General features: G+C 41.8%; 1 protein-coding gene across 5 annotated transcripts in view; it reads left to right on the top strand.

Annotated features, from left to right (window-relative positions):
• TMTC1 (transmembrane O-mannosyltransferase targeting cadherins 1) overlaps positions 1-13,880 on the top strand; it is a 224,026-nt gene that overhangs the window by 126,181 nt on the left and 83,965 nt on the right. For 4 of the 5 annotated variants that reach the window (XM_036889219.2, XM_036889217.2, XM_036889218.2 and 1 more), the window contains exon 9: positions 10,248-10,369. The exons of the other annotated variant lie outside the window; for it this stretch is intronic. In XM_036889219.2, the coding sequence (XP_036745114.2) occupies positions 10,248-10,369 (122 nt within the window). The remainder of the gene's footprint in view (positions 1-10,247; positions 10,370-13,880) is intronic. 5 annotated transcript variants of the gene reach the window in all.

Genomic DNA, 13,880 nt, shown 5'->3' with positions numbered 1-13,880 from the left:
CATTTTAGAATTTAGATATGTTGAAATGCATGTAACACAAGGGCAAAATCCTGACATAAAATTACTCCTTCAGTACAAAAGTGGATGGTTATTGAGAGGAAGAAAACAGTGGCAAATATCACTGACTGACTTATAAATGATTATTGGAATTATCACCTAAACCTGTAAACCATAGAAATAGTACAGTTGTCTTTAAAGGTATTTGAAAGTTCAGCAAAAACAGGATGCAAGAAAGGAATACTTTTATTAGTATTGCTCTTAAAATCTCTTACTGTCATTACTGGGTATCTCCGTCCCACTCAGTGGTGAGTGTTGGAACAAAACAGACTAGAAAGGCAATTTTTCAGTGGCTACCTGACTATCAGAGGCCCTTGTGTGAAGTCTTCCCAAGCCGTTTTTTAAATCCATCATTAATACGTCACCTAGGAAGTCATTCTCCTTGTGTTGGACCTGAACTTCCTACAAGCCCTTCCTGCTCACAGTCTGTGTGATACACAAGTCAGTTGCATCTCTGGTGCTCTGCCTGGCTTTTTCATCTAGGCCTGCCAGTTTTTCCACATCATTAAATAATTTGTTGTATTCTTTGCCTTCATAGGGCAATTACATTTTCACAAGTTACACTCTTAAGAAGAGAGTAAGTTACCCAGTCCTCTGATGTTTACACTCTAGTTGGAAGGCTCACTGGATTTATTAATGGAAGAATTAGATAGTTACAATATGGAAAAAGGAGTTTTCAGACATCAGTAACGGCCTTGTTTCGTTTTCTTTGACTGTGTGCTTTATGATTCTCAGCAAGATTTCATAGTCAATATTGCTTTCACTCAGTAATTGCCACCTTTTGAGTGAAACCTTAATTTTAACACTTTTCATTTCTCTTAATGATTCATAATCTAATAAAAGCAGCCCATTTCCACCTAGCCTTACATTGCTTCTGATTGTTTTTAAACTCTTAGGTCACAAAGACCTTTTTGTAGCTCTTAGAGTCATTTTGTCTTTCTATTTCCATGCAGACCATGAAATTTCTATTTAAAGGAGCACACTTTTTTTCCATCTTGTTTTAAGAAAACCATGGAATATGTAATTAGGGCTCCCAGAGATAAAAGCAGCTAAAACAAGTCCCTCTAAACAGAAAGCCTTTTGGAAACTGCTTATTGTATTAGAAAATGCAAAGGAAACCGAAATGGTTGATTACCAGAGTCTTTAAGTGGCTCACTGTGAGTACAATGCCCACTGAACATATAAAGGGATGGCAGTTATAGTAAATACGAAGTGGGGAGAATCACTCCCCTGCCCCCATAAAATACCCTAAAATTGCTTATTTTTATACATGCTTTGCCTAAAGAGGTAGCATAGAGTATTAGAAAGCAAGTTTGTAATATGAATTTTAATGTTCATATATCTTCATCATTACACATTAAAATATTGACAATAAGGTCTTCAAACTTCTTTCTCAATATAATGAGAGTAAACGAAATAGTGTCTCTGGTTCCTGGGGTTCAGGCAGGCAAGTGTCACGTGAATGCACGTCCACATGGATGCTTCGAAGTCAGCATTCCAGACTTTACCTCCTGCGCGTACCCATTCGTTTTCCCCAACACTGTTTCCCATCTCAGTGCACTCGGCTAGTTTCCCAAGCCAAAATTCTTGGCGTTTCCTTGTTTCCTCACTGTCTGTCTCCCTCCAGTCCATCAGTATATCCTGTCAACTCTACTTACAACATACATCGAGACTCTGACCCCTACTCCTCACCTTCTCCCCCATCAGCCTGGCCCAGGCCGCCTCCTCTCACCTGGATCACCGCCGCAGCCACCTAACTAGTGTCCCTGCTTCTATCCTTGTTCCAGTGGTGCGTTCTGTTCTCAACACAGGGGCCAGATGATTTTTTTTTTTAATGTAAGTCAGCTCCTGTCCCTGTTGTGCTTAAAACCTACCAGCGGCTCCTTACTTCTCTCAAAGTAAACATCATTGCCTTTATAAAGGCCTGGAAGTGTCTCCATGCTCTCGCCCCACCCCACTATGCTCGTTCCTTCCTAAACTCATTGCCTGCTGTAAAATGGGTTCAGTGGCTGACTCCTCCGTCTCCTGCAGGCCTTTGCTTAACTGCGGCTTCTCGGTGAGGCCTACCCTGACGACCGTGGGTAGAACTGCAACCGCTTCTTGCACCTCCACCCCCACCCCGCCCATCTACTGCAGATGCCCCTTATCAGGCTTTCTCTCCCCCTCTCCAGAAGGGCAGGGAATTTTTGTGTATATCTGTTTTGCTAACAGATGTGTTCCAAAGAACCTAGAATAGTGTGCCTGGGAAATACAAAAGAGATGAAAGTGATATTGCTAAATCCTTTCATCGTTTGCCTATAAGCAAAGTGCCCAAGGAGATTCTAAAGAGACACCAACAATAACTATTTGAATGAATGACTGATCAGTGACCATGTTTCACCAAGAAAACTATTGCTGAGGTTGGGGAGGTTTTCAGGGAAGCTTTGATAAGGCAGATGCATTAGAGGAAGTGTCCAGTAGTACCCTGGGCGCTCCTGTACTCTCTGTGTGTCTCATGGGGAGGCCAGGGCTCCGAGCAGCATGACCAGACGCAGTTAGCAGCCACATATGGAGCTGGGTGGCAGAAATGGAAATTGCTTCAAAGCTGTCAGAGTATTTTAGAGACAAACAGAATAAATGTGCAGGGAATGTGTAGGTGCAGGACAGTGCATGTGGAGAAGAAAAGCCTAGAGGCAAACAAACATAAAATAATAGATACTTAATTTATTGACCACTCACTGGTCCCAAACGACATGCCGAGTGTGGAGAATAAAAACAATAAAACCCAGTAGCTACCCTGAAGAACCGGGTTTTCTTCACTTATGTTCTATCTCCCCAGAGAATTATCCTTAACCCTCCGGCTCTCAGGACTTATCCTGGCTAGAGCCAGAGCTATGCAGATGGAAGCTTAATAAAGTTCTCTAAATTTATAGTGATTTTTTTTTTTACCTGGAAAATGGTGATCCGCTCTTCTATATCTACCACGGATGAATAACAGAAAATGTGTTTCAACTGTAGCATGAAGGCTGCAGTTGAATGTTCCGTCGGCAGAGAGCAAGATTATTTTGAGGACTGGTTACAGAAACACCTAAGGTAGAAACTTTCCCTTTTCACTTCATTCTGCTTGAGCAGTTTATACCAGCACTTCTCAAAATAACGTTCTAGCATCATACAGGTCATTAAATAACGCTACTGTAAATAAAGATTCTGCATTTCAGAAGAACTAAGTTTTAAGTATTTCTAGCAACACCACCTGAAAAAGGATTCCTTTGACACCATTTCTTTTAGAGTTTATAACCAGTCAACAGCAAGTGAAAGACAAGACATGTAAACAGATTTGTGGCATATTGGTTTTCATTGTATGGAGACTATAATCTGAAATGCACATATGGGTATTTGACACAGTCACAATGACTGTGACTTCTAAAACCAATGCTGGGATGAGAGGCATTGCATGGCTATCCATAAAATGGTACCATTTGGGGAAGCAGCTATCGCCCAGAATAACTGCGTCATCAGTATAGTAAGTGGCAGTTTCCAAAGAGATGCAGCATGTATCTCTCCATATAAGTGTTCCTTGTGACCGGAGAAAGTTAAGCATTCTATCTTCACCTGCTCAGCTGTTGATTTAAAAGAAGGCACTTTGTCGACAGGGTGCTCTGTGTCTTCCCCTAGTAGAGGGTGAACTGTTTCTGCCTCAGAAGATAGCTCCTTTCCAGGGACATTCTTGCAGGGGAGCTGGAGGGCAGAGAAAGAGAAGGCGGTCCCTCAAGATTCATGGTAAGTCAGTGAGTGAGTGCTGAGAAATGGTTTGCACCTTTGGCAGAATTTTATCTAAAATTTGCTTTCATTTTTGTATCCTGTTCTGCCTGTTAATTGTCAGAGGCCACCAGTATTTACAAAAGGCCCTGGCAACTTTAAATGGCCAAATTGGCTTCGTTGGTTTGGGACCCATGACTCTGGCATTTGGTATTAAAGAATGATGAATTAGGAAGAACATTTATTAATGTCAGCCTGTCTGGCATTACCTTGGAAATTCTTTCCATCCCAGTGAGCCACAGTCCTCTTTGACTTGGGTGACTTTAGCAGTGAACTCTATAGTTTTCTGCTTATTAGAGACTTAGGTCCTCGCTTTGGAAGTGTCTTCACTTGGAAATAATTTAATGCCAAGGCTTTTTGGAGAAATACTTTTACTCTTCGCGTTTCTGTGTAAGACATTTTTTTCTATTACCCTGTAAGCATCCCCCAGGGGAAAAATAACTCACAATTAGTGATTGTGTGTTTCAAATTCTTTCATCTTTATGTCAAGCCTCAAATGTTAACCGGCTTCTTCTCATAAACACTTTAGAGATGTATGTTTTTGTTCTTTAGTGGAGAGCAGTGCTAATGAAACAATGATAACAGGGATTTGATTCTGAACTTGGGAAACTATGAGTACAGATTTTCCTTGACTTAAGACAAGTTTACATCCAGATAAACCCATCATAAGTTGAAAATATCGTAAGTCAAAAAACGCATTTAATACACCTAACCTACTAAACATCATAGCTCAGCCTAGCCTGCCTTAAACTTGCTCAGAACACTTAACTTAACTTACAGCGAGGGCAGAATCATCTAAAACAAAGCCTATTTTATAACCAAGTATTGATATCTCATGCATTTATCGAATCCTGTGAAAAACAGAGTGGTTGTATGGGAGCGGAATGGCTGTAAGTCTGTCAGCTGTCTGTCCTCGTGATTGGGAGGCTGGCTGACTGGGCGCTGTATTGTGGCTCACTGCCTATGCATTGGGAAAAAATCATAATTCAAAGTACAGTGTCTGCTGCATGGTATCACTTTCACAGCATGGGAAAATTGAAAAATGGTGAAGTTGAAAATTCATAAGTCGAACCATTGTTAAGTCTAAGACTGTGTATTTTGATACTATTTTAAAACAGAGAACCTTTGTTTCATCCTTTGCTGCATTTGTTAATCCACTAAATTTGCCTTTTAAGCTGAGGTGGGTAGGCTGTTTGAATGCACAGTTAAAGGTGAGGGAAGAACATTATTTCATCATATCAGTTATGGAAAAATCTTTTTAAACAACTTCCAGTGAAACAAATGATCCATCAGACTTTTATCACCACATGTTTCAGAAGTAGGGAAGTGGGTCTCACCCACTGAGAGGCAACATATTTTGATTATAGGAGGTATTTTCATTTTGGATGAGTACATTGATGGATAACAGGAATCAAATCCACTGTTAATGGTAGTTCCTCCAGAAACTCAGTTGTACAAATAAATCTCACTTTTTTTAAAGCAGTTTAGAGAGAAGCTTACTGTATTTATTATTACTTTCATATATTCAAATTTGAAGTAAGCCATACCTCTCCTGCCTCCCTCGTGTACTGGGCCACTTGACTGAGTTATAGTTCTTGACCGAGGATTCTGTGCTGTTGCTTGCGTCGTGCCCACTTTGCCAGCCAGAGCCGGTGTCGTAGCTGGATGGCACAGGGCCTGGTCCCTAAGCGGTGGGCTCTCTCTCCTACCCTGTCTGCTCTGGACAAACTCCAGGCACAAGACTGAGCTTCTGCTGACATTTCTCTCCTTGCGTGTCATGAGTACCTTATCTGTGCACCACTGGCCCTCCTGCGGACAGGGCTTCTTCCAAAACCAGGGGCTTCTTGTGGAGGTCCTTGTTCCCGCCTCAATTGTCCTCTCTCCTGAGCCCACCTGGCTAGCTGGACCTCAGGCTCTGATCTCAACACATACACACTTAGAGCAGTGCCACTTTTCAAATTTCCCAACCCACTCTCCTGAGTGAATGCATACCTGATATATATATATATATATATATATATATATATACATATACACACACATATGAATATGACAAATATGTTGCTATCACAACATATGTACTTGTTGAATGCCAATTATGTATGTGCCAGGTATCTAGATAACAAATTTAAGTGGGATGGTGACTGCCACTGAGGCAGTCTAGTAGGGGAAAGTAGACCCGTAAGCAGATAAGAAAAGGAGAGCCTGTTAAGTGTTCAGCCATGCCGGCTGTCAGCTCTGCAAATGCCTTCCTCCTAGGACTGAAGAGGGGAGCTTTACTGTCATCAGTCCCCATGAAGACTGGTAATCAGATACAGACAGCTGGAGCCTAGGGCCGCCAAATAAACCCTCAGGACTGAAATATAACTGCCACGTGTACAACTCCGTCATGCCATGCCACGCCATGTCACACCCTCAATCAATGCACTGTACCATTTTTCTGAAACCTGTTTAGAGGTGAGAAAAATGTAATAGTAATGAAGATAATTTCTGTGCTGGGGCCTGGTCTCTGCCTCTCTGGAAGGGAACAGCCTGCCGTAGATGTTGTCTGTGTGGAATGGGGAAGGAGGACTCTGTTTCTCCTGAATGTTCAGCCACACACTGCAGTCCATGGTGCCCATGTGTTTGTGTGCGTGTGTCTGTGTGTATGTGTCCTTCCCTGTGATCTGTGCTTTGAGAAGTGAACTGAGAGTAAGAACGGGTGGGGATAAAACCAGGCACTCCCAGGCCAGCCTGGGACTCGGGGGCCGGATTTCCTCTGAGGTCATTTATGGTTCTGAGAAACAACTGCTCTTTCATTAGCTGCTTGGTTGGTTATATGGCTGTGCCCGTGGCAGTCACTCACCGGGCACCCTAAGAGGGATCTTGGAGATTTTTGCCTCTTTGTGACTCAGGGGTATGCCTCTCTCTGTGCTCCTGAGGAAAATCAGAAATGAAAATCAAATCTAACACCTGCCACAGTCAATCTATCACACATTTTTCCTTCACATAGAATAGGTATCACTACACTTACTTTTGTTTTACCGATCATCTGATTAAAGCTCAGAGAAGTAAATTAACTTGTCTGAAGTTGCACTGGTAATCAAAGAACATGTATTATTTATGGCTATATTATTAGCTCTTTTAATACTCATGTCTTTTCAAGTAAGTTTCCATTGGCCTCTTTTCCTAGAAATTGAATGTACTTTGTGTATTTTGGAAAGTACCATACATTTTCTCTTTCCCCCACTCATATTTTGAGTTTCATCTGAGTCTGTTAGGTTGAAATAAGCTTTAAATTACTTAGCCAATTTTGTCACATCTGTGATCCACAGGACACAAAATTGAATTCCCTCCCAGTCTTTCTCATTCTAGGAAATTCAGCCATGTCCATGGCATATTTTTTCCTAACTCTACAACTTTCTGCTTGGCTAATCAACTTGCAGCTTAAATAAATATGTTCTCGAGTATTTTTTCTCTCTCTTGACTGAATGGGGAGGAGGGAAGACAAAAGGTATTATCATCAGTTTAATTTGAGGATAAAGAACTTTTTCATGGATATTATTTTTCTCAAGGTAAAATAAAATAGTAATACTTACTGAATTTGGGTGCTGTGCCACTCTCTTCAGCTGAATGTTTGGAAACAAAGAAAAACACCCGGTAAGACCAGCCCCACTGGTAGCAGTAAGGAGCAGTGGCCTCTAAGCTCATAACTCACAGCTCCAATAATGTGGACTTGGGCTGATGGAGAAATCTTCATGGTGACCCAGCCGCACGGAGCCCTGGGCTTCGCTTGTCTCGTTTCTGTAGCTGAGGCCTAAAAGGGCTAACAGGCCTGCTGAAGGTGCTAATGGTGTGTGGGTTCAAGTTGTGCAGCTTGAATCTTGGCATCAACTCCTGGACTCTGACTTGCTTTTCTTTCTGTGCATATGGGATTCTTTAGTAACTCCGTGTTGCCTCTGAGAAAGGTCAGATCCACACAGGACATGCAAGACCCTCATGAGTTGTTACCTGCCAACATGGATAGTCTATTCCCTACTTTGTGCATTCTGTATATTCTCCCTAGAATGCATCCAGCTGTGGCCCCCAGGCTCCCCCCGCCCCTTCAAATCTGTCTGCTTTGTAAGCATTCATTTATTTCTTTTCAATCTCAGATTGTCACCTCTACCAGAAAGCCCTCTCTGCCTTCTCCTTTTCTTGGGCCCCGTTTTCTCTCTTGCCTGGTATATTCACTCAACAAATATTTCTAAGCACCCACTAAGTACCAGGCACTGAGCTAAGCACAAATCATGTACCACTGAACACAAATGACCAGATCCCTGCCCCCACGGACCCTGCAATCTAGTTGTGATACTAAAGATGGTAAGCACACAGGTCAGTGTGTAATTACAGCCGGGAGGATTGCCTGAAGGAAGGGAGGATGTGCGTGGGGCCTGAGGAGCCTGTCTCCATGTCCGCAGCAGCGGTGAGCACTTGGGGACCCTGCTGCCCCCCCACCCCCCCTACCTACTTGCTCCTGAAGTACAGGCCCCCCTACTGAGGAAGGCGACCCTTAGTCAGGCAAGGATGGGACGTGAAGACGACGCCTCTTCGCAGTGAGGGCCATTCTCTGCTGCCCTCGATGAGGCGCCAGGAGGCAGCTCATTAGACGTGGATAATGTGACAGCCTGGTCACAGTGCTGTTTATACGTTTATTCTTCTTAATTCTAGGGGATTAATACACAGGGTGTATTAAATTCTCTTTAGAATTTCTATGGAAAGATACATGAATACTTTTGTGAAAAGTATTTCAACTTTAGAAAAGACTTGAAAGAAGTATTCAACTATGGTAAAAAATAAACGTGCACCTATAAAAAGAGTACTTCAACCCTGTGCTCAGTAATAGGCTCAGAATTCATGAGGGACGCTTGATGATATATTCATTCTCTGGGATTTATTTTCTATTTGGCAAGAAATACTTGATGTCATAGGATTCTTAGGAAGTTGTTTATTCTACTTTAAATCATGTAGATTTAAGTTCTTGAACTGAAATATACTTTGTAAGCTCAAAGTATAATCTAAATTGATAAGAGAGCTTGCAGCTTTAAAATATAATGAACTTGCTATATTTCTCACCTATATTTTTAGTGCATCGTAGAAAATACAACATCGTATTGTATCCATTTGAGTTGAGGGCCTGTTATGCCAGGTTTTTTTCTTTTTCTTTTATCCTTTAATTTTAAAGAGTATGGTTCCTGTAGGTAAGAAATTGAGATTGTTACCTATAGAGCCATTAATTATTTAAAGGAAATTGTCCAAATTCACATTTATTCATTTGGAATTGCTCTCAGAAATTTTATTGCTCAATATGTGGCAGTCAGCAAAACAAAAGGTGTAATAATATTCAGATGACAAATACCTCAAGATGTTCAAGATCTTTTACTTCGCTACTTAAAATATTGGTAGTTTATATTAGGGAATCTTATGTATATTATTGAAATTCTTTTGTTTAGTTTTTACAGTTATTTAATAGGCTATTTAAAATGTTCAAAAGAAATAATATGCAAAGCTCTATTTGGTTTTCTTCCTATTTTTAAAAAGAAAAATATAGGAAGGTTTATTTTAAATAGCTCTCTTTTCAAATGTGTCCATACCTTATACACTCACAGAAATAAAAACCATATTTTACAGTGTCATTACAACTTCCTATTAGTAATAAACAGAATTTTTTCTCTTAATTACAGTGACAGAAAAATCTTTACAAGTTAATATATATAACAAACATATACGATATTAGAGAAAGGTCCTTTGTCACTTTAATGAATTATTGTGGTGATTTTTGATCCCCCAAAATTTAACAGAATAAATACTTGCTCACTAGCTTAATTTGAGAAATGCTAAAAAATTCTCAGCTCAAGCGATCTTCCTCCTTGGTGCCCCAACTTTTGCCGTTCACATTTGATTTCCTTTATGCTAAGCTTTGCTTCTCCTGGTGGGCCTTGCGTGTGAGTTTGTTTTTTATGTGTTCTGTTTCTGAGAGGACAATAATTCTCCATGATGCTCTAGTGAGCCTGATTCCATCCAGCTTTGCTCCCTGGGAACTAGTTGCCTTGGGGGACAGGATTTCTGAAAGGCACCAGACTAAAGAGCAGTGTTGCTATAGGGCTGGCCCAGAACAAGGAGCAAGGGTCACTGATCATACTGCACGAGCATCAGGGGTTTCTGGGTGGCAAACGAGTGTCGGGTGTGTGTGTGAGTATTTTGAGGGGCAGGAGGTGTTACCCCATGGGCTTTCTCTGATGAGTTCAGCACATGGTTCAAAAGGTTTACTTTGGTCTAATTTATTCATTCCTCAATGAGAACTTGAAAGAGGTGTTAATGCTGACGGAAGTGGAATTCAGAGTTCATTTGTCCTTCACTGTGGTGTGTTTCAGAGACTGGAGCACAAGGAGGTGTTGGTGGGCCTGTCCTTCTTGGTCTTCCCGTTCGTCCCAGCCAGCAATCTCTTCTTCACGGTCGGTTTTGTGGTGGCAGAGAGAGTCCTTTACATGCCGAGGTAATTATTGCCCATGATTTCCTGTTTGCAAGACCCGCCCTCTGTCCCCAGCATGCGCAGCTCCCCAGAGACAGTCCTGGGTGCGTATAACAATCACGTGTGGGGCCAAGGCGTTTATTACCTCGGCTTTAAAAACAGCAGAGAGGCCGGGGTAAGCTCAGGTTTGCACGCGCCCCCTCCAGTTTGCACGCACCCCCTCCGGGGTGCAGTGGCTCACCTCCAGGAGAGAGCTTCACGGCTAAATGTGAAATACCGACTCGAGTATGTTGAGGATTTTAGCAGCAATCGTTTACCACGATATCTATGTTTTATTAAACATAATGATAGTAATTTTCTGGAAATATTTGTTGATTGCATAAATTATTAATTACATTAAGTAGCATGATTAAAATGAACAAATATCTTGTTCCTTCTTTCTCTTTGTTCTTTAATTTGAAAATAGGAACAAACTCAAGAAAATGTGTCCTTGAGAAATAAAATCATTAAAAATTATAAAGGGCATTCGGCCAGGTATGATTACATATTGTCACTTAATCTCTGAATATTGAACTATGCTGAAGCTTGTCTGTTCTCTTGTCTTACTCAGCTGTCAGCCTTCCAAGGCCAAATACCTTTCAAATGCCTGGAAATATCCCTGAAACGGTTCTGCCGTTTATCCATTGTGTAACCTTGAGCACCACCTGAAGGTTTTTTTGTACCCAAGTTTTCTCATTTTTAAAGTAGGAATTTTTGTGAAGTTCCTAAAATTAAGTAATTTTATGAATGCAACAAAAGAGTGAACTTTTCTAAAAGGCAACGTCCTAAACCAAAAGATTAAAGGTAAATTATTATTCCTCTATTGATTGATAATGGGTCAGAAATTTAAATATAAATTTAATCTAAATAAAATTAATTAATTATTGATGTGGAGTTAGAAATTTAAAAATATGTATAATTAGAAATGAATTTCATTGCCTTTGATTCCCCCAAAACCAAGTATTTAACAGCTGTAAGACTTTGTGCTTTTTATTTTGATCTAGTTAAGGAGAGGGCGGCCCTTAATTTTCTTTATGTGTCTACAGCACAGCTTGAGAAGGCGATTATGTCTTGATGAATACTTTCGATAAGGACACAAATACAACACAAATTTTTTATATTGCGTTAGGGTAACAGGTGTAGGAGGCCCTGCCAATAATGGAGGCTATGAAGGGCCAAGGGGGACATCAGTGTCTGTTCTGGATACGTTTTTGCTGACTGACATATGTTGAAAGTGGCTTCAGTCAGATTTTCTCTATGGAACTGGTGATTGCAGGTAGAATTATATTCATTCCTTACCCAACAGACATTCACAGAGCACCTTTGCCAGGCTGGCTGTACTAGAATCTGAGGGTGCAAAAATAAGTGAACCTCAGTTTCTGCCCTCAAAGAGTTTATTAACTGCCGATGAACACTTATGTTAATTGTATCGAAACCTTTATTGAACCTCTGTTGTCTGTCTGTCAGCTATGCTAAGTATATTTCTTTATCAATTAATTCACACTGCTTATGTGGTGGTTCACAGACGGCCTGTGCTTATTAAATTCTAGTTTACACTTGAGTATTGTATCTCTCAGCCTCACTTCCCTCATCTATATAAAAGGAAAGTAATAGCACCCGACTCAGTGAGCTATTGTGAGCACTAAATGAGACAGTCGTTTGAAAAACCTAGGAACTATTTTGCATTGTACATAGTCAATAGATATTTACATGATCAGTAAATCTTTTATTATTTTTGTTAATATCAGCTCCCTGGGGTGCCTGATAGCATTATCCCTGTTTTCCACAAGCAAGCCCTGAGCTCTGAGAAGTGGGTGGACTTGTCGCGGTAACCCGGCTGGGCGGAGCTGGCATGCAGACCTCACCTTCCAGGCTGTGTTGCTTCTTCCCTAGTAACGCCTTAGTGTCCTTCTCAATTGAAAAAGAAGGAGCAGCTCTGAACATAGGAAAGTACTTTTAGCTCAGCTCCATTCGGTGATCAGGACCTGATATTCCCAGCCACCCGGAGATTAAGTCCTCAGGAGTCGGGGATTCTGGGCAACAAAGACCTGCATGTGCAGCAAACTATTCTGATCCAGTTAAAAGAGAACAATTTGTGAGAAAATAAAGGGCTGGGGTTTTAAACAAGAGGTTAAATTGCATTCTTCTGGAAGAGACCTTTGGTAAACATAATGGAAGCCCTAATATTGTCATCAACCATTTGTGGGCATCTTATTTAAAGGGAGGGTTCCTTTCACGCGGGTAGGCATGTCCTCCCGCAGGTGGCACCCACGGGATCTTCCCAGCTCTGGCTCTTCCTGTGCTGCCATATCCTAAGTGGAACTTCCTCTGACTCCATTTCTTTTCTCTAAAATAGACAAAGTAATACCCCTGCCCTTTGTCCACTAAGAATAAGCTGATTTGTATTAAAATAAAAGTTCTGAATATGAACAAAACATCAGTATTACCAAAAGAGAGGGTGCCTGCCTCTCAGAACCAATTTAGATTTTGCTGCATTTGGCAAACTTGGTGCAGAGTCATCCAAAATCAGTTCGAGAAAACTGGTCTTCACTAAAAAGATGACCGCCCTTTTCTCTCCCAGTTCCTGCGTCTGTCGGTTGCAGTGTTGATGCTAAGGCATCGTCTTCAAGGGTTTCTCTTTGCTGCCAGCACCTCCTCGACTGTTATGCATTTCATCACTGTGCCAAGCCAGGCCTCTTTCCCCTCTAGAGCTTTGTCCCCACGGATGCCAAGGCCATGTGACAGGGAGGTGGAGGCGCTCTCCTGCCCCTTAAGGATGGTCTTGGGGGCCGGTGAAAGGTCAGGTCAGTAGGCCAGGGCCACAACTCTGAGCAGAAACCAGAGCATTTAACTCCAATCTGGGGAGGCTAGGGAAGAAGTCTAGGGGTTTTTGAGTGAGACATTGTACCTCTAATGAATCCCAATCTTTCTTCACGGTCGTCATCGTAACTAACACCACAGGGAGCTGCTTTCCTCGCGGCCCTGCATTCCACTGTTTTCTAGAATGGACCAACTGAGGTGGTCCAGGGCGGAGTCAGAAATGAAAGCCGATGTGGGGAAACTTCTGTGCTGTGGCTTTAGAGAGTTCAGACAGCCCAGCAGTTGGGCTCTCTACCACTTCCCACCACGACAGGGAGCCTGGTCACTGCTGGGTAGAGTCTTTCTGAAGGAAATTCCTGTTTTCACAGAAAACAACCAGTATTTATAACCTGGCTCTGATGCAGTCATTAGAGCTGCTGAAATCTTCAGGGCCAGAGAATTTGCAGATGCCACAGGCACCCCATGGAAGGTGTCAGAGCACTAGATGGTGCCTGTTGGCTTTGATGACGGTGGAGAACTTGTCCCAAGCCTTTTATACACGCAGGAATCTTCTCTGCATGACTCTCCTTCCATTAGTGACCTTGATAAGAAAGAGCCGTTTTCTGCAGCATTAGTACCCAGGTGCTTTGAGGGAAGCTGTACACAGCATACTCTGTGGCATTCCTAAAAAGACACA

The sequence above is a fragment of the Manis pentadactyla genome, chromosome 14, assembly GCF_030020395.1.
Source record: "Manis pentadactyla isolate mManPen7 chromosome 14, mManPen7.hap1, whole genome shotgun sequence".
Classification (NCBI taxonomy): domain Eukaryota; kingdom Metazoa; phylum Chordata; class Mammalia; order Pholidota; family Manidae; genus Manis; species Manis pentadactyla.
Note: the sequence above shows the minus strand (reverse complement) of the source record. Positions and strands in the feature narration are given on the sequence as shown.